Source organism: Manacus vitellinus, unplaced genomic scaffold, assembly GCF_001715985.3.
Source record: "Manacus vitellinus isolate BGI_N305 unplaced genomic scaffold, ASM171598v3 scaffold_10_pilon, whole genome shotgun sequence".
Taxonomy (NCBI): Eukaryota; Metazoa; Chordata; class Aves; order Passeriformes; family Pipridae; genus Manacus; species Manacus vitellinus.
Genome location: NW_021938838.1, coordinates 2100735 through 2120877, shown reverse-complemented (window position 1 = coordinate 2120877; position 20143 = coordinate 2100735). Strand labels below are relative to the sequence as shown.

The 20143-nt window shown below is 45.9% G+C and overlaps 1 protein-coding gene across 1 annotated transcript in view; it reads right to left on the bottom strand.

Annotated features, from left to right (window-relative positions):
* The window catches only part of PLEKHG4 (pleckstrin homology and RhoGEF domain containing G4), a 50150-nt gene extending 30033 nt beyond the window's left edge, over nucleotides 1–20117 (bottom strand). Inside the window, exons 1-5 of the mRNA XM_029965069.1 lie at nucleotides 20021–20117; nucleotides 14924–15010; nucleotides 13030–13146; nucleotides 10746–10844; nucleotides 9636–9784 (exon numbers count right to left, since the gene is read on the bottom strand). Of these exons, the coding sequence (XP_029820929.1) occupies nucleotides 9636–9784; nucleotides 10746–10844; nucleotides 13030–13146; nucleotides 14924–15007 (449 nt within the window). The 5' untranslated portion in view covers nucleotides 15008–15010; nucleotides 20021–20117. The remainder of the gene's footprint in view (nucleotides 1–9635; nucleotides 9785–10745; nucleotides 10845–13029; nucleotides 13147–14923; nucleotides 15011–20020) is intronic.
* Between the last annotated feature and the right edge of the window lie 26 nt (nucleotides 20118–20143).

The following is a 20143-nucleotide window of genomic DNA, read 5'->3' as shown; positions in this document are numbered from 1 at the left end:
GACAACTCTATAACTACGGGGAAAAAGAATCATCCTCAAGGTAGAGGGATAGGAAGCGATTATATTAAAAAAAAAAAAAGCACAACACATTTCAAGTATTTTTTTTTATAAACAGATATAGGCCTGCCACAAGGTCAGTGTGTAAAAAGGCGAATTTACTGTGCCATTGTGGACAAGACTGGTCCCTTGGAGTACACTTGAGATCAGTATTGGCCTTATGTCCACCAAACCCCTCCAGGGAAAGTCAGGTTCAAAACTGCAGCAATAAAATACTCCCACTGGCCCACCCACCAAGTACTTCAGGAGAAGGGTCTAGAGAGAACTTCTCAGTGCTGAGCTGAATGACTGAGAAAAATCCAAAGAGCACTCTTCTGGCCCCACACATGCCTTCCACAGAAGGAATTATCCCCTATTACTGGAAACACAGGAAAAATAAAGAGCCAGACCCTGAAGATCTCAGTACGACCAAGCCTTCTGTGCACTTGCAGCAGAGGGGAGGGAGCTCCAGTTCAGAAGAGAGCACTCAGCCCTTTGCCCCATGGGATGTAATCCCTGTCTCGGCAAATACTGCAGCAGTGACAGATCTACACATCTACACACACTCAGTCATCTGCCCTCTAGCTCAGCTGATTCAATGGTACTAACAGTGACATCCTGATACAGAACACACACACAGAAAACCTTTCCTTTACTAATCCACAAGCATCTCAAACTTACTTGGAGTCAGTCTAGGATGCATTTCGGAGTTTATACCGTAAGCAGGGACTGGGCAGAGAATTCATTTGAGAAGAGGGCTGGAAATTAGCTCTTGCTTTTACCTGTAAGTTGGGCTGTTTAGGTATATGTATAATCAAAATCCCTTTCTCTTGTCAATTAACTGATTTTGTTCTCTGTTCTCTCACAGCAGGCTATTGATACCCTTATCAGGCACAACCCAACACTTAAAGGCTGCCCCTTTTCATGGGCCTGCCAATGGTTTCCTGAGCGACTGCACACAAGACACACAGAAATAAATGTTTCCAAACAGCTCCTCTGGGCTCAGAGCCCCAGAGGGACTTCAGGTGTGGCCTTACACCACTCCTCCTCCTCTTTGAGTTCCTTCAGCATCCCAGCACCTCAGTCCTTTGTTTCAGGGACCAGCCACGCTGTTTTCACACGTTCTGCCTCGCTTGGCAGGCATTCATTAAAACCTCAATGTCTAGTTGTTGGTCTTCTGTTGCATCTCCAAGGTAACTGCATTCATATGTTGTCAGTCCCCTGACAGTTCACTTTTACCAGCCCAACAGGCTCTCTGAGTAACATCCATCTTTTACTCTCTTACACAGAGGAAAATATAAGCCTTTCCACCCTGTAGTATAAAGTAGGTAGGCAAACTGAGCCAAACAAAGAAGTCACTCACAGTCCCTGGGAAAGTTTGTTTCTTCGATTCACTTGGGCACTTCCAGTGCTCACAGACAGTACCCACTGGGCATTAAGCATGTTCTCCCAACCCTCTTCACATCTGTTTATCCATTTGCTGATCTAGATCTTAAAAACTTCCTAAATGATTTCCAGTATACTAGTAAACTCCACTGTATCCTGCAACAGGGAGTTTCATGAGAAAAAATGACACTTTGCACAAATACCTGTTTCTTTTTCAGAGTCAGACTCGGGATTTTTTCATTCCTGTCCATCACTGCCTTCAAGGCAGCTTGGAGTAAACAAACCAAATATTGAAAATTTGGTTGAAGAAGAAAAAAGTGACTTCCATCCTGCAACACAAAGGAAACACCTGGTTGTTAAGAACCTTAAAGATATTTTAATAGTGGCCTGTGCAACTCTGAGGACGAAAGGCAGAGTTGTTTGAAGTCAGTGGAAAGTCTCGTCTAAGCTCAGATCTGAGTGGAAGTATTGCAATTTCCCTGCACATGGGAGTGTGGTAATAAGAGTCTTTCGCTACATTCTTCCATGGTCAAATCATCAAAAGTAATTTTGCAATAGTGCAGAGTCAATATAATTTATAGCAAAAAGGAGTAGCTTGATGTCAGTTTATGTTTCCCCAAATCCTGTTTTCATTGGGCAATTATCGTTTCAGTGGAAAAGGTTCCAAACGTCTTCAGTTTTCTGGAGAAGCGCCAAGCTGTTGTATAATGGTAGGGTAATTTTAAACCTATAATTTAGAAAGGCCATTTCTGTCTGAATCCATTCTTCAAAGAGGCCAGCCTTGGAGAGTTACACTTTATTTTTCAAAGCAAAATACCTGTTTTGTTTTCAAAAAATAGATGCCACAAAAGAGTCACAAAAGCAGGTGCTGCATGAGCCACATGTGCCGATGCCAGAGACACACAAACAGGAGATGGCAGGGAGGGGAGCAGCAGAGCCATTACTGTTCTGCACTTTCCACCCCTGGAAGAACTGCCCTAACCAACAGCAAGAACTACAGATCTAACAAGAGGGGGCATCCTCTGACCAGCCCGGGTCAATTTTAGAATTGTAAAAATTCACGGATGGAAGGAAATGCTACATTTCAGTATTGTATTTGATGGGGTTTAGGCAAGTACAGAGCAGCTAACCTGCCCTGGAAAATCATATATCCCTAATCATTCTGTAATTTAGAAGCAGCACAATCAGATGTTACATCAGCTTCATCTAGTCTTCCACTCCTGGTGCTGAACTTCCCTTGTGGATGTCTGTACAGGTGTTAGCAGAAAATAACAGGACCTGGCAACTAGGAGGTTTAAAGGATGAATTAGTCCAAAGACATCACCCAGATCACACGTGCTGATACCTTGGCTACAAACCACTTCAACATCCTGAGCAATCCTTCAGGAAGAAATCCTTCCAGCTTTTGCAGGGACAGTCCTGTGTGCCTGAGGGCTGTTTTGCAGGAAGAGAAATGCATTAGAGCCATTCTTGGTCATTAATTCCTTTTGGTAGCAACCTACACAAGTGCTGTGTTTGTAACAATCCCATAAAAAGAGGTCAACCTCAAAAGGACAATCCTGCTCTTCAAGCTGAGACCTTCACGTGCAGTTGAGGTTAAAATTCAAACTGGCCATGGTGAAGCTAAAGCAGATATTGATAAATAAACTAATTATCCTCTGCAGCACACAAATAACCATGGTGGTTTCAATTACCAAATAAAAGTATTTGAGAAACTGGGTACAGTTTTCAGAACCCTAACGTGTCCTTAGAAAGGCACAGGGGTCAAACATCAAGTTTGGGGCTGCCTGTGGGATTCCTGTTCCCTTTGAGGATGGGAATGGTGGATCTAGCTGAGACCACAGACCTGGCTGAATCCCTCCTCACTAGGTTACCTGACAAGCACATGCACTGGGAGCAACTCATCCAATTAATACCATGCACCACAGACCATAATTGCTGAGAGAATTCTCTTTTGTTTGTTTAAACATGTTTTTAGCAGAAATATACTGAGAAATCCCTTTAAAAACCAAGGGATCAATGCACACAGTTAAACAAGTGTCCAAGTGTGGTCCCAAGCTGTGACCTTTGATTCTTTTTGCAGCCTGGTTTGCATTCAGTTACAATAAAACCGTGTTCAGATTCTGGTTGATTTTAAATCCCAGTAAGATCCATAAAACTGACTGAAAAAAAAAACACTGTAAGAAATCTCAAACCAACAAGTAGCCTGGGTAGGGGGAAAGCTCACTCTGCAGTGGAGCCTGAGATAAGATGTGCAAACACCATCCTCAGAACACCAAGCTTCAAGCTGAGGTTTTCTATCAGCTGTAAACAGTTTCTACCTCCAAACCTTCTTTCATGTACATTAACCTATTCCTGTTTATATTTTATATCGAGGTTCAACAGAAGTCTAATGGCTGTGAGCCTGGGAGTTGGGGCTCCCAGGCTTTCAGGGTATCCAGCTCAAACATACACACACTGTCATTTAAAAACCACATACCTATTTCCCTGATACATCCTCATTTTTCCCACTTCCCATGTTATAATAGCAGGGACTGTGCTATTAACCACCTCCAGCAACCAAAGCATCTATCCCAATGTAGCCATATAAAAAATGGTACTTGTGGGATGGTCTGGGCTGAGGCAGGAATGTCAGGCGGTTCAGCTAACATCCTATACTGGAAAGTTTTTGCAAGTTTTTCCATAACATTTTTAAACAGATAAAAAACAGTGTGTCATTAATTACCTAATGCCCTGTTGGCATGACAAATATTGCAAACAAAACCAAGCAAAACTGGAGTCTTCTGGGTAAATTCTCACTGAATTCAAGATGATTTAGGACATAAAACAGCAGAAAATAAACAACAGAAAGGGAGCTGAGGGGAATCATCTCATAAAAAGCCTAAAAGAACAATGAAAACTTACCTAGATAGAATTCTGCAATCTTTTACCTTTCTGCAAATGCCACAACTGATTCCACACAGCACTTCATGCACTCAGGAGGACAACAGCTCCAGCTCCACACTCCTTTATGTGTGGAGCAACGAGGTTTGTTTAATGCGAGGGTAAGTGCTTTTTACCAGGCTAAAACCACCAGGCAAACAGAGGGAACAGGTTAGACCATAACCAGAATGAATACCAAGCAGCACGGCATGTGTTTGGGTCGAAATGTCGCCCTGTGCTCCTCCCTCCACCTGACACAAACAAATAAAGCCGTGGACAAGCACTGCCACCCCTGCTCGGCCAAGGGTTAGTGCTCGTCAGCACCTTCTGTGTCACCAGCAACAGCGCAGAGGCGTCTCGGGGCAGAGAGCTGCCAACCTCTGAGGCCTGAATTTAAGCACTTTTTTTTTCATCTCACTTCAAAGGTACACTGAGAGATTGTCCCACGATGAAGGTTTCAGGATTAGGTCCACGGGAGGAACATGTGAAGGACCTACCAGTGCCAGGTGCCTCTCGCAGACCACATCAGGAGCGGCAGCATGAGAGGCTCCCAAAGCTGCCAGAGAGGCTGAAGATGAGCAAGTACTGCTTAAGGGAACCAAGAAACTGGCATCAATGAGAATGACACAAGGACTACCATCTCCTGAAGCACACAGAGACATAGCAGACACACATCTCTGAAGAAGAAAAGGGATGATGCCTCCAGGGAGGATTTCTCAGTGTAAGCTGCCTGGTTGTGACCACCAGCCTATGGCACCAGCTGCCAGTTTGGAGGTGCACACATTGTACCTTCCAAACCAAGAATCCCAGTCTGCTCAGACCAGGACTCACACACCAGACACCTCTAACTTTGCTCCCAACTTGTCCCATATTTTGGATGATCAGCTTAGTCTCTTCTTTCTCTACCCCAAGCAGACAGAGCTTCAGATGGTGCTGTGCAGTTCCTTGGCAAGGGGCAGAGAGCCTGCACATTATCCAGGTTTACTTCCACCAAAGGGAGCTCATACACCACTCTGCAGAGCAGTATGTGCCAGCCTTGTAGCATCCAAGGAGTTGCCACTAGCAGGAGTCTTGCTAAAGACCCACAAACATGAGCTGTGCAAAATCACACAGCTATAACCCACTGCATCAAAAACTGGTCACGGCTTCAAGCACACTCAGTGTCTCAACACTGTCTGTGGAAGACAGGCACAAGAACTGTGCTGTAAGATCGTCCTCTTTGTTGCTGTTATTGAGTCAGGTCCAGCATCAGGAACCTGGCAGCTGCTGCTCAGGAAGTCTGCTCTGTGCTGTCCATTACCTCTGCTCAGATCCCCACCCAGGGCTTCCAACCAGATCACCAAGCCACACTAAAAATAGCCAGCTCACAAAACCAGCTCTTGCCTCTCACCACTCCACCCTCAAAGTACAGACACTAACTATACTGCAAACAAAGGAGAATTCACTCCTCCATCTATTTATAAGCTGCTTATTCACAGCTTGCAAGCACAGATTCTTTTCAGATGAGGAGCTTGGGGGAAGAGGTTATGCTTTTTCTGGTTCCATGTTGCACAGAGCCAAGCACTCAACGTGGTCATTCCTTCACCAACTGAGGTTTTTCTCTTTCTTTTAGCTCTCACCTCCAGCCTTGGGGATATCTTGTCCATCACCATGCAGAGCATGATGCAATCCCACTCCCATGCCACAGTGAGAACGTGGGTTCTCTGGGAGAGCCAGGCATGTGGCAGGTGTATCCTGGTTTAACTAGCATAAACCATCTTTGCATTAATATAAAATGTTTATTCCTTCTTTACTCCACCTGTGACTCACAGCATATCTGCAGGACGAAAGGCACCACTGGACAGTTTGTCTGGGCACACATTCCCAGCTCTTGGCTACGCTGGAAGATCAGCAATAATGAGAACAACAGTGGAAAATGTCTGGCTAAAGACCAGGTCAAAAGTCTCCTTGCCTTGCTGCCCAGCCCCACATGGCTGACTCACTTTAGCAAGAGCTCCCATGACTGCTGCCTGACTTCTGGGAGCTTCTCTGATACCTCCATCATAAGACATAATTCTTCTAAATCCACCACAAAAGCAGCAGTGCATTAGTCCACCTTCCACAGTTGGGTCAGTGAGTTGCCTGTAAGCTACAGATTAGTTGATCACTACACTAGACAGCCAGAAGCCAAAGCTACACCTGCTAACCAACTCTATGTTCCTTATTAAAGACAGTGGTAGTTAAAAATTTCCTGTTTGCAAGTGCAAAAAGAAGTATTAGCAGCACTGAAGTGATGGAGGTCTCCATGGCATTTGTCCACACTCACCAACAGAACTTCAGCTAGGCTAACAGCTCTGCACTGCAATCCCCAGAGGGACTGGGGCAGCAAAACCTCTGTGGGTTCAGCCAACAGACCTGGAGGAGCCTTCAGCACAGCAGATGGTGTGAAGGTAAATGTGCTGGCTCTAAATCCAACCAGCTCCACCAATAGTGAAGAAGTGGCAATGCCACCTCCAAGGTGGCCAGCCCCTGCTGAAGCTGTCACTGCAGCACTTAAAGAGGCACCACAAAGACATTGGCTCATCAGTGCCACACCCACACCAACTCCAGGCCAAACTCCCACTCCTGGAGGTGGGAGAGCAGAGAGGGACCATCGGAGCACACCACGTCCCCTGAGCCAACTATCTGCTACCAGCTGCCTACAGGATGTGTATTCTGGTGACTGAGCTCCTCCTTGCTAAGCTGGGAAAAGGCAGAGATCCAGAAAAACTGCTTGGAGAAGTCTGTCTTTCCCTTTGTGGATAAGCAGCTGGATGGGCAAGGCTGTATTTTACAGTGGTACTTGGAGAAAGAAATAAGAAGACTCGCATTGTGAGATGACCAAGAGCTGAGGAACTTGTCAAAGCCACTGCTCTGGTGCTCCAATTTTTCCTTTAGTTCTCAACTTCTGGATGGCCTATTTTAATTAAGTGGAGGCAAGAGTCCAGAAAATTGCTCTTAAAATTGTTTCCTCTATTTATATGTAATTCTCTCACATTTGGACAGTTACCTGTTCACAGCTGGCCTCAGCTTAGGACTAAGAAGTCCTGGCAGTCATGACTCCCTGTTTTATCAGACTTTTGCACCACAAGAGAGAATAAAGAACAATGGGACACGTGACAGAAACAAGAGCCAAAAGGTAGCTCAGAAGACTAAAGCCATTTGACTTGCTTCCGTAAATAATTTGATTTCAAGTATTGGGAGAGTGGGTGTGGAATTAAGCTTTAAGAACTGGTCTAGATTTTACAATTCAAAGTTCAGAACAGCAGTACCACAGGCCCTGCTGAGTGCACACACAAAGTCCTGTTCCATTTTCACACACCACCAGTTAGAAATCGAACACTGGACCCACATACACACCAGTATCTTCTCCATGCCAGCTTAGTAGGCCAACTACAGCATTTTGTCCCTTCCCTGCTTTGTCATATCTGTTACAGAAGCCTTTGAAAATCATAACTAAAGGAGCCTTTACAGGGTTAGCAGAGCTCAGAACCTTTAGCATCTGCATGCTAGACTGGAAAGAAGGAGCAAGTGCAGAGCCACAGAAGCCCCAAAACCAAAAGTGCCTTATACAGAGTTCTCTAGTCAAGTGATAGAGCTTTTTTCCCCATTTGAAAGTATCCTGGAACAAGGAAGAGTGGATTTATTTAGTCCTCTGTCCTGAGTTGGTTGAAAAGCAGGCATTTCCTCAATAAAGATACTGTATGGATTTTAATTTCTACAACTACTCCACAGGCTAGAAGAGGACTAACTTTCTCCTGCTGTATTCATTTATGCTCCTCAGGCTGGAGAGAGCCACATATATTTGAGCCATGGCATGCAGTCTCCTCTCACACAGGCAGGCAATGAATATTTCTTGAATGAAGCAGAGAACATGCTACACAGCCTCAGCATGCACTCCAACACTGTACAATCAAAGAATTCTGTGTGTATCCCCCGCCCCTGCCCTTGCTAAGGTAATCAAAGCAGTAAATTATCCTTAGGGGCTCTGCCAGATCAGGTTTCAAAGTTGATCATTTCCCTGCACAAGAACACAGGCTTAGCTTAAAACCAAAACAAAACATAAAACCCATGCATGTTCTCCCTACTCTCCTAGGACTCTAAAGTTGCTGTGTGTTGCTTAAAATAAAATAAATAAAAAAACCTAAACAGAACACAAAAACTCACATTATTGTGCTTCTCATGTCATGTGAGAATGAAAAGACTGTACTGTACTAATTCAATCCAAAATTGCATCAAGATTACTTCACCAGTTCAGCAAGACAACTGTCTGCACAGCCTGCCAGAGCTGCTGACAGCAGTCACAGCAAGGAGGGAACAGAAATAGTTACACAGCCTGTCCCCACAGTCCCCTCTCAGCACCAAAATGTCAGCCCCCTTCTCCCAGTGACGGGTACCAATTTGCACTGTCACTCGCTGAATTTTCAAAGAGAGGCGTTTTTCTCTTCCCAGTGTTTGGGTGATAATACTCCATAACTATTTTGTTATCTTCTCTCCATTCCCTCCTTTCAAACCTCCCAGCTTGTGATGGCAACAGGGAGTTTGAGCAGAGCAGGGCTGCGGATGCAGGGAGCCATTCCACACCAGCCCGCCATCCTCATCTGCACCCACATGCCAGGGCTTATCTCACACTGGGGCTGGAAGCTCCTGGGAGCAAAGGCTGCCTTTCTACCTTGTTGTTTGCACAGCACATAGCACAGAGGCCTTCACAGGCTGATAGGCTTCAGGTGTTTTAGCAGTACAAACAGGAGTTGTGCAATGCCCCGGGGATGTCAAACAGCTGGGCTCTCTCAGCCCCTGCTTCTCATACCAACCCTGCAAATGGGCAGCGACTATTTGTTTGTGCAAACCAGTACCAATGTGTGAGGAGATCAGAGCCTGCTGCAGCCAGAAAGCATTCCTCACAGTTAAGGTCCTTGGAAATCCCCTTGCATAAGGAGTGCCTTGGGAAATCACACAGTGATAATGCTCTGGACCTAAACATTCATCACTGGCATCACCAATTAAGGCTTGTGTTTCAGAGGTGCGCAAAATATCCAGCTCTCTCTCCACTACAGAAGATAAGTCTGATTTGGCTTGAAAAAGGAAGTTTAACCATCTAAGTGAATCCACCTAGACTAAGTAAACCCACATTTTTCACCTTTGCTGTTTTCAACATAATTCCTCACTACACAAAGCTGCTCTCTAGCCTCCAGCAATGAAGGGGCATCTCGGGGAGATTCACAGTGCCTGCTTTTTGCTCATCTCCATCTCCTCCCACTCTGAGGGCTCACCTGTAGTCATGGGTGAGGGTGACACAAGACTCCTCCTTCCTCAGCCTGGCCAGGAGTGCTCCACCCTCCAGCTGCAGCCTGACCAGCCGTGTGTCTTCAAGAACATTCTTCATCAACTGCCTGTAGGTCCTCAGCAGCACAGCTGCATCCTGGAGGGATCACAAGAGTGAGATGAGCAGTTACTGCAACCTACAGGCAATGAGGGAACAGGCAAAAACCAGCACCCAACCCAAAACACACCCAAACCACATCTCACCTGGGCCCACCCTAGCAAAAGGGGAGGCTGGTTCCCACAGATGTGTCTCTCAAGCCTGCCAAGTCCCAAGTGATAAACAGCGCTCCTTATTGTGACCCAATTCCCATCATTGTTGTTCCATTCATTTGCTGGGCACAGAAGGGATTCAGCCTCATCTTCCACTCACAGCTAGCTCCTACTGTTCTGAGAGCCTAGACCTGCATGGCCTCAAGCCTTGGGACAAGATGGATGTAGTATGATATCTTCCCCTGATTTACTGCTGGGACCCTCAGTGCAGAGCTGGCAGCGATGTCCTACCTACCATGTCAGGGGTACAGCAGCTTCTCAAGAGGGGGAAGAGAATGTTTGTGACAGCACAGGCTTGGTGTTTGTACCTTCCCCCTCTTCCAGCCCACTTCCAGACTTCTGTTCTGGAAGCAGCAAAGCTGGAACCACACACAGAACTGTGCTGTCACCTCACTTTATTCCAGGCCATTTGAACCAACCTGGTGTGGCACAGCCCGAGGCAGCTGCTCTGCCCTGGGCACACCAAAGCTCGTGGCAGCTACAGAGCTGTGGAGCTGCTGAAAATGCACTCCAGTGCTGGAGCCAGCACCCATCAGCAACAAGCCCAGCTGGAGAGATCTGGGTGACACTGAAGGATCAATGAGCCACCGAAGCTTCTACCACTTCATTTGGATCAGCCTCTACTAGTCCCACTGTCCTACCAGCTCCTCAGTGACACACAGCACTTGGAACATTCTGCTACTACAGCTTGCAAACTCAAAGCTACAGCTTTTCTGCAGCTTTTCTGAGCTACCCTGCTCTCTTCTCTCTCAGGCCCACCTCTGATGACAGGTGAGGGACAGGCTTACCTCAGCCTTTTCTGGTAATTTTCCAGATTCCACTTTATGAATAGCTCCCTGAAGGAAGGCACAAGCACCTTGGCATCCTTGTAGCAAGTGTTCCAGCTTCTATGAGAAGAAAGGACCAAGGCAGAGATTATTGTCTCACAGCTGACAGGAAAGGTGTGTTTTGAACTTGCAGAGGGTTAAAAGTACAAAAACCAAGAGAGAATCAAACACATTAACCCAAGGGTTCAATTATACCATCTGGTGAGGCTCAACCAGCAGAGAGAGGCCCATCACACTACCCCCAAGGCCTCTATGCAGACTTTATAAACTTGCATACTCGTGCTTGTATGGGCCATGCTTTACAGAAATCAGTCCACTTATGTCCCACATTCTTCTATTATTAGCATTTCTTGTAACTTCCCATGAAGATGAATCACTATGCACGGATTTTAGAGAAACAAAACATAAAACAAGTACTTGGAATTTTTCTACTTTAAATCATTCTTCTTCATGTTAAAAGTAGTGCAAATTAAAGAACAGGAAACTGGAAAGCTTCCAAAATTAAGCACCTTAAGCTATGGACAAATCTGAAATCCTTCCTTTCTTCGGAGCAGGGGGGAAGGGGAGAGAAAAACAAACAAACAAACAAAACACCAAACTTTTCATAAGAGTTCATGAGATTATTTTTTAGAAAAGTCAGAGACATGAAGCCTAAGTATTGTCAGATGCCACCCTTTCGTCACTGGAATCAGAGCAGGGAGAAACAGCTATTCCAAAATAACCATGCTCAAAACAAAACAAAAAGGCAGCTGTTTGAATCCGTACTGAACCGAACTCCCTCCTCCCCGGAGTGCTGGAACAGCCCCAGCAGTGACAGATTAGCAGGCAGGATGCAGGTGAGATCACTGAGACAGGAAATAAATGCTATTTGCCACATAGCTGCAGAGCTAAAGGAGCTGAGCACGTGGGTCATTATCACACACAGTACAGACAGGCAATCCATACAAACCAACTCCCATATTAACTCCCTTTGGTAACATTTTATATGTTAAGATGTAAGACACAAAGGAGTAGTCTGATATCATGCTCCTTCCCTCAAGAATTACCCTCCTGCACACACAGAGCACCTCAGCTCTTGAGGTATTCTCAACTCTGCCCAGAAAAATTAACCCATAACCTCTTGCAAAGTTCCTCTGCTTCCTCACTGCCAAATAAACTTCAGCATCTCGAATTCAATCCCAGGCACCAAGATTAGGCTTCTGTACCTCTGCATCAGCACAGGTCCATCCTAGTATTTTTAGATGAAAGTTTCAAAACTGGGTTCTAAAATAAGTTGGAAAAGATAAATTAACATTTGCCACATGCTAAGGCTAACTGCTGAAGCCTCCTACCAGTGCCACAGTGGTTTTATCAATGACATCTTAATCTGTTTCTGCACTGTACCATGCAGCACTCCGGGCAGCGGGGTCGGAGCCAAAAGACCACTGGATCCTCTGGAAGCTGAGGTGACAATTCTGTCATCCACCAGGGTGAGCAAGTCAAACTCACTGTGAAGACAGCCAGCTTGTGTGCAGATTTACAGAGATTTAATCCTGTCTAGTCTCAGCATGCCAAATAACTCCTAACTCTCAATACAGCTTTTAAAGATTCAAACAGCACATGAGTCCACAGCACTCAGGCTCCCTCCACAGCACAAGCACACACAGAGCTGGGCATTGGTGCCACAGATGCAGATTTCTGGCAGTCTGCACGTACCCTGCTGCATGGAAGTGAAAGATATTCCTAAAAGAATTCTGAACTGATTATCAGGAACTTCAAGTACTGCAGTTTTCCTATGGGGCTCTTAGCTTGATCTGGGGAACTTGCTCCAAAACCAAAAAGACTTAACTATTTTTATTATGCTCAAATTCTTGACTGTTAGTTCAATGGAAACACGACACCAACACGTTCTCCTGAGATTAGTTTAAGAAATGTATGTTCCCAATCCTCTAACTGAAGAGCCACTCTGTATAAAACAAAACAGGATTCCATTTCGGATTTGACCATATCTTGAAGGGAAGGAAGAATTAATGCAGTTCAGGGAGATGAGGTGAAAACTAAAATTTTACTTCCTGCAGTCATGCACCCATTTTATGAAGACAGTATTAGCATTCTTTTGATAACAGAGATTCATTTGAAAACATAACTGTTACAAGAACATTGTCTTTTAATGCTCGTAGGCTCAGCTGTTGACAGGTTCCTCTTGCTTGCACTCTGTTCTGTGCCACTGCTCCTTCAGATGCCAAAGCACACCCAGCCCACTCACCATGCGGAAGCTCAGCCAGTCCCGGTGGCAGTAGGGGAAGGTCCCATCCAGTTCCAGAGGCAGCTGTGAGCTCTCTATGTGCTTATGGAGGGATTTCATGGAGGTGAGGAGTTCAAACTGCACAGGAATAGAAGGAAAAAAAAAAAAGCACGCTTGCTTTAGAGTGTGAGATTTGGAGGAGGAGGGGAAGGTTAACAAAAGACAGAATCCTTCATTTCTTTATCTATCTTGCACAGAAACACGACACACAGTGTATATCTACAATATCACTACAATATGAAGGAGAAAAAAAAAATCAATTCGATCTCAGAGCAGCTTGTTGAACAGCTCAGTGGGCGAACCCTGAAGGAATGCAGGCCACAACACGCTGTTCCACCAGGCAGAACATCTGTGATGGAAGTCTGGCAGCAGCCAGCCTTCTCCAGAGCCAGTACCTCCTGGTGTAAGCACAGCAACTCCCTCACATGTTCCCACATTGTGCTCCAATTTGCATTTGTTTGGAGAGTCTGGGAGGTTAAATCCAGCCCCCAGCTTCCCCGTCTCACTTCCTGGAAAAACAGTCTAACAGAGCAGTCTCTGCCCTGCCCTCAACTCTCCACTCAGCAGCTATTTGCTACAGGAGTTTCATGGATCTTGACACAGATTACTTGCCTTCTGCGAGTCTGTAGGACCTCAGAGGATTTTTACACTCACTAAAGCAACAAGTGCTCCTGCAGGTACATGGAAGCCAGGCCAGACACAAACTCAGGTGCAGACATTTAATTCCCCCCCCACACACTGTGAAGTTTCCACCTCCTTACAAAATAGTGATGATGCTCCCAATTCCTCCTGCATGCCCGGGTCTTTATTAGCCTTTCCTCTGCTCCCTCCTACGCTCTTTGTATTTGTTCAGAGTGTTCAATGTCTTCTGTAGCTCTCCCTGCATGCACATGCCTGCAGTCAGTCCATTCTGACTTCAAATTCTTCCACGAGGGGCAATGAGGAAATGGACTAATAGCATTTGTTATTCTTTAGCCTTTGGGACACTACACCACACACACAGCAAACCTGATGCCTATCACAACCTCTTCATCCACAGGAGCCAAAAGGGAGGTACTGGCCTGCTCTGAAGCCTTCAGGGTTTCAGCAGGCACAAAATTTCAGTCCAATCTTGTCTCTTGCAAGAGTCTTAAGAGCAGAGGGAGGACTAAGATGCAGTCTGATATCTATTCACTCACCACAGGGTGGCTGGGAGCCTACATTTATACAGCTATGGCATACCAAGGCAGTTTTACTACTAGTGGGGGGAATTCACTGATGTTGTGATAACTTTCCCTCCTGTTAGTCTTCTCAGACATTTCAGCAAAGGGAACTTCAAACAAATGCCCATCTCCTCTTCCCCTTCTTGCAGAATCTCTCAGACACTGACAGCAGCACGTATGAGGAGAGGAAACAGGAGATATGCAAAATCCAGGAAAGCAACAAGAACCTTCAAAGGGGGAGGTTCAGGATTCAGCCTAATGTGATCTCTTCCTAACCAAGGATTTCCCCCCTTGTTACTGGCATGAAAAGCATTACTAGTGCTGTTAATTGTGCAGGGCTCCTCCACACAGCTATTCATGTTCCCAGCAAACCCCCTGGTCCTGAGGGCCCCAGCAGACTGACACAATTATGGTACGAATGTCACTGATGGACTCGGCAATAAACAGAGCATGAGAGAGATCTGTTCAGCCCCCATAAACATTACAACCCCATAAATACCACACCTGCAAGAGACCACAACCATAAAACACAGAGAACAGCCACAGAGATTTCATGTGAGAATAAACATGATACCAACCACAGAGAACTCACTGTTTGGAGAGTTAAATGAAGGATATCACGGGCTGCCCAGCAAACCCCCAGGCTCCATTACCTGTCTCGCTGGTGGCTTCTCCATCCGAAAAGTCACATCTCTTTCAACCAGAAGCAGTACCCCATGAATGCAAGGAGGATCCATGTCCTACAACAGAGCAGAGCACAAATCCATTACTGATCTGTCTGGGATACTAAGGAGGATGTACCATACCAAGTTCCTACACCAGATTGCAATTTATCCTTCAAAGGCATCTAGGAAGCCCAGAAGGCAGTCAGCAGGAATTAGGGACGGCCAGTCTACAGAGCACCAAGGTGATGTCCTTAAGGTAGTTTGTTTCAGATCAACTAGTCCTGTAATATTTAAGGAAGCAATGGAAGAGCTCAGGTCTTGGCTGTACTAAAAAAACTCTGCCTTCTACACAAGGAAGTGTGTCAGGGTTAAAATAGACAAAATGAAAAAAAAAAAGCAAAACCAAAAACCGTGTTCAGTGTCCAAGTTTTTTCTCGGTAACTTTCCTGGTCACCTCACCTAACCAAAAGGAAGCTGGGTTTTTTTTAAAGCCCACAGTGCCAAAGAGGTCAACTTCTCTTTACTTACTGCCAATTTACAATCAAGTACTTGCATCCTGTTTCTACTGTTAAACAGATAGAAATCCCAAATACAAGGGATGTCTGGCAGCTGCAGTTCAAACTCAGTGATCCAGGAGCAGCCCTGCAATTATAGAAACGCTCTACACGGAAGTGAGAAACGGGCACAGGGAGCGACAGCAGGAAGAGGGAAACGTGGCAGAAAGATCCAGACCATGGAGAGAGGGCTCACCACATATGTGATGCCTGGACCAGGAAAGCAAAGAGAAGAAGCTGTCATTCCACATGGTTAAACAAAAGCCATCCCATTTGGATGTCTCCTACACGGTCTTCGTGTCTGCAAGGATCTCAGGAACTTGAATCTTGTCAAGAAACAAATCCTTTGTAGTACTGCCCAAGCTGCAAGGGAACTGCCCCAGAGCAGCCCATGACAGCAAAGGGAACCTGTTTAAATAAACAGCTCCAGCCATGTGTAGGCTCAAATATCTGCCAGGAACAGCAGAGCCAGAGTAGAGAGGCAAGTGGACCAGCAGAGACTGAGCCATCTAACACGACACTGGGCCCTGTTCAGCAATTAAGAAACAATGCCAACACAAGGAGCCCCAGTTCTGCAAGTGAAAACAGCAGCAGAGATTCCAGAACAGAGGGAAAAGACCTTTCTCTCATCCAGTCCTAAACCATGATCCTTTCAAACAGGGAGGAAAAAATCCCAGCTGAAACATCTTCCAAAACTGTGAGAGGTTTCTAATTCTTCTCAAACCCCTTTCACCAAAGGTACTTATTCACACTTTCACTGTTATTCGAACACCGATCAAAAGAGGCCAGAAAAAGAATTTATTGTATAATAAGGCTGCATTAGGTAAATACTGAAGGTCATCTGAAGAGAGGATGGGGAAATATTACAGCTGTATCAGTAGCTCTCAATTTATCTGCTAGAAAGTACTGAGGGATGAAGACTAGACACAGCTTCAAGACAGATGATGGTACTAAACACATTTATTCTTACACAATTCCTCTTCTACTCCAACAGTCATGAGATGAGGGATAAAGGTAGAGATGGTGTAACAAGAGGTTACCAAAACAGCCAAAACACTCACTTGTTTGTTTGTTCTGAAATAGAAACTGAAAATAGAAACTGAAAAACCATTCATAAATAAAGCTGTCAAGGGAGAAGTTCACAGTTTTCCAATCCAAGAAGAAGCTGCATTTCCAAAGAAATCAAGTATTTTTCACCATATTGTTTTTAATTTAAGCAGCTGAGGGAAGATGAACAGCACTGATGGAGCAATCCAAAGACTGAAACAGTTACAGAAGTGCCTCAGGAGACAGGCAGAGCTGGAAACAGCAGGACGCTACCTGAGGAAGCTTTCTTGCAGCTTTCTGCACAATCTCTTACCACTTTTGCTAACAAAGCCAGCTATTTGGAAGCAAAGAAACAGAGTTCCCCACATATAAGTGAACTCCTCACCTCCCAAAACAGGTACCAATGTGGACAGGCTAGAATAGAGGGGTATCATCAACAGGAGCTCAGAAAGCACCAGCATAAACAGCCATCCCTTTATTATTATTCTTTAGAAAGAGAATTAGATACTTTCTTCAACGTTTCCTAGACTGAAGTTTCAGTCTTCTAGCTTCCTGCTCCAAGTGGAAGCCCATAGCCAGACTTAACTGGCAGAGTCTGAAGCCAGGGCTGACAGGAATGTCTGTGCAGAGGGGAGAGTGCCCAGATACCCCAGTCAATCTCAGTGACCACTCTACAGAAGTCCTCTGTACTTCTACAGTGAGTGGGAATTCGAATGGAAATAACTTTTGAACAGAAAGGTTCGCACAGAGCTTCTCTGTTTTTAAATGCTAAACAGACTCTTCCCAACCCAACACACTGATACAGCACATTACAGGACTAAGCATTCACCCTGATTTGTGAAATTCAAAACAACCTCCCTCTACTAAGACTCAGGCAGAGGGAAATCCCACAGATACCTGCTATTGAAGGCCAGTGCACACGCTCCACTGCCCATGCCCTGCCTGCTCACTGAGTAAGGGTTCAGCCCAGCACTACTGAGCAGCAAAGCTCCTCTGATCAGGCCCCCCAGCACAGAGCTTGCTGGTGACAATGTGTGACCAAACATCACGGCAGTCACCTCTGCAAAATTCCTTGCTCCAAAGCATCATGACACAGTCTCCCACAGGAACAAGCAGGATCTATTCTTGCAGCATGGCCACACTGTGCATTTCCCTTCACCTCCATACACAGCTGCCAGAGTTCCTCCAGCTTCTTCCTGAGTTAGCTCTGCAGCAGCTCTTTATTCAGCCCCTGCTCCCTCTGCTCCCACTGCTGTCTGGGACAGAAAGATTTCCCAGCTACCCAGTACTCTGAAAAGGAAGGGGGGGGGGGAAAGTCCTGCAGAATGTAACTGCAAGGCAGAGGACAAGCTTCCACCAGTTTACCAGGTGGGTCCAGGCAGAGCAATGGACACGTTCCCAGTGCTGGAGGGAAAACTAACCTGAAAGCACCAAAAGCTGTCCTTTAGCACTTAATTCCAGTCGTGCATTCATTCTGCATAGATGGTAAAGTGGAAGAAGGATTTCCTCAGACTGACAGATCCTGACCCAGGAACCTCTACTCCCCAGGATCAGTTTTCACTCCCCAGGAGCCTCTCTAGGTTTAACAGATTCGGATCCTGCACTGCAGCAGGAAAGGACTCTGCATTAGGGCATCTGATCTGTGCTTAACCACTGTGAAGCAGTGCTTCCAGCTGCTGGGTCAAGAGGAAAACAACCCCTGGGAATTTAACAAGTAACACTGGACTTCAGCATTTAACAGATTCTATCACATTATCAAACAGGCTCCACAAAAACCATGTAAGTAAATTCCTGTTTCAGTAAAGAGCAGGACAGCAGAAAAATGAGCTCCAGACAGTCTGCCACAGGTAAGAGACACTGAGATGTGTCAGGGATTTCAGAAAGGACCTCAAGGAGATGACCTGCTCTGTGACCTTAGAAGCATAACATACAGACTGTGGTTCTGCAGCCACTGGCCAGCAAACCCTGCTGCACTCTGGAACACTTAGCCTGCCTCACTGCAGTTACACTCAGCTTTCTGTATTACTCTATCCTTGTTTCAGAGCAGAGGAGAATATTGCCATGGGATCACGGAGCAAATGCTGAAGATCTCCAAAAGGCTCAGAGGAGCCAGGGATTACTCCTTGCCATAATCAGATAATAAGTTCCCCAAAGGGGTCTCCTTTAAGGAGTCTTCAGAAGAGTCAGCATAAGATTCAAAAAACCATAAGCAGAGTAATCAGCCTCTGTCAGTCACTTGTTACCTGAAGCACACACTGAGGTCCAGCAATCTGTCTTGCAGCACGTTAATCTGTTAACTAACTGTTGCACCACCCTGATAAGGAGGTGTTCAGAGCCAAACAGCCATCACAGCAGGATATTTCAGAGGCACTGCAAAAAGCTTCCCCCCTCCCTCATTTTAGGGAGGAAACTTCAGGTTAAAATGGCATTATTACCATGCTTCTATGAGAGTGGGGACAGCCAGAATACGTTGCTGATTTCCAAATCATCCCACTAAGACCACTATGCAATTTACATGGGCAGTGAAACCCTGAAAAGCTTTAGCAAGCCCACTGCCATGTGGGCACAGCATAAAAGAGAACATACTTGTTTGTTACCTCTGCAGAACTGAGCAGGGCACCAGATTACTCCTTCACCACAGAGAATGAGGACGCTGATAGAGCTCACAGCTCCACCCAGCCCAGGAAGCAGGAGGACAGACCTCTGACTCAGACCCAACTCTCAGATGTGGCACTGAAGCACATAAACCACAGACATCAGCTTCATTACAACATTGCCCTGTTCCAGTTTGCAGAGTTTGAGTCCTAAGAGACCTAAGCTCTGATTTAAGAGGAACACCTGCTTAAACAAGATTAGTCATCACTACAACCCAGCAGCTCCCTGGCTTTCCAACAGAGCAGACAGTTTCTATCTGGGAGCGGGGGCAACACAACCCACTGGCTTTCCAAGTGACTGATATGAAAGCCTTTGACCTGAAGCAATATAGAGTTACAGCACGTCCGATTCCAATCAATCACCGACAGCTACATCAACAGCTGCATGTGCTTTTCCACCTGGCATGGCAAGCAGTGTCCTTCCCTTCCCAAGGCAGCAGGCAGAGCCCTCTCTTCCTCCCTTCTCCATGGTGGGCAAAAATCCCTGCACATCTCACACAGCCCCTCAGCGCAGGGGACATCTCCAAGCAGGATAATTCCTCACAGCATTTAGACTTGGGTACAGGCTCTTCTCAGCACCGAGATGAAAGCAAATTTTCAGGGATGGGGAGAAGTGTTCTCACCTAACTCAGACTTGCTTTGGGTTTTTTCGCTTTGTCTGCAGCCTGGTGAGGCCAGGTCATCCTCCTAAAGCAGTGCTGGGCACATAACTCCACCTCCCAAAGCCAACTGGAAGCCAGGTGCCAGATGGAGACAAAAGCAGCAGATGGAGATGTCCCATCCAAGCACACAAGCCAGCCAGTGTTGCTCTGCCCAAGCCCAAGGCTCACCTGCAATATGCTGAACGCCTTGAAGAGAGCAGGAACCGGGGAACAGCGACGAGCATCCACGAGAACAGTTAGACCCAAAGCCTGACACTCTGGTCTGCAAGGACAAACATAAAAAGGTCACCT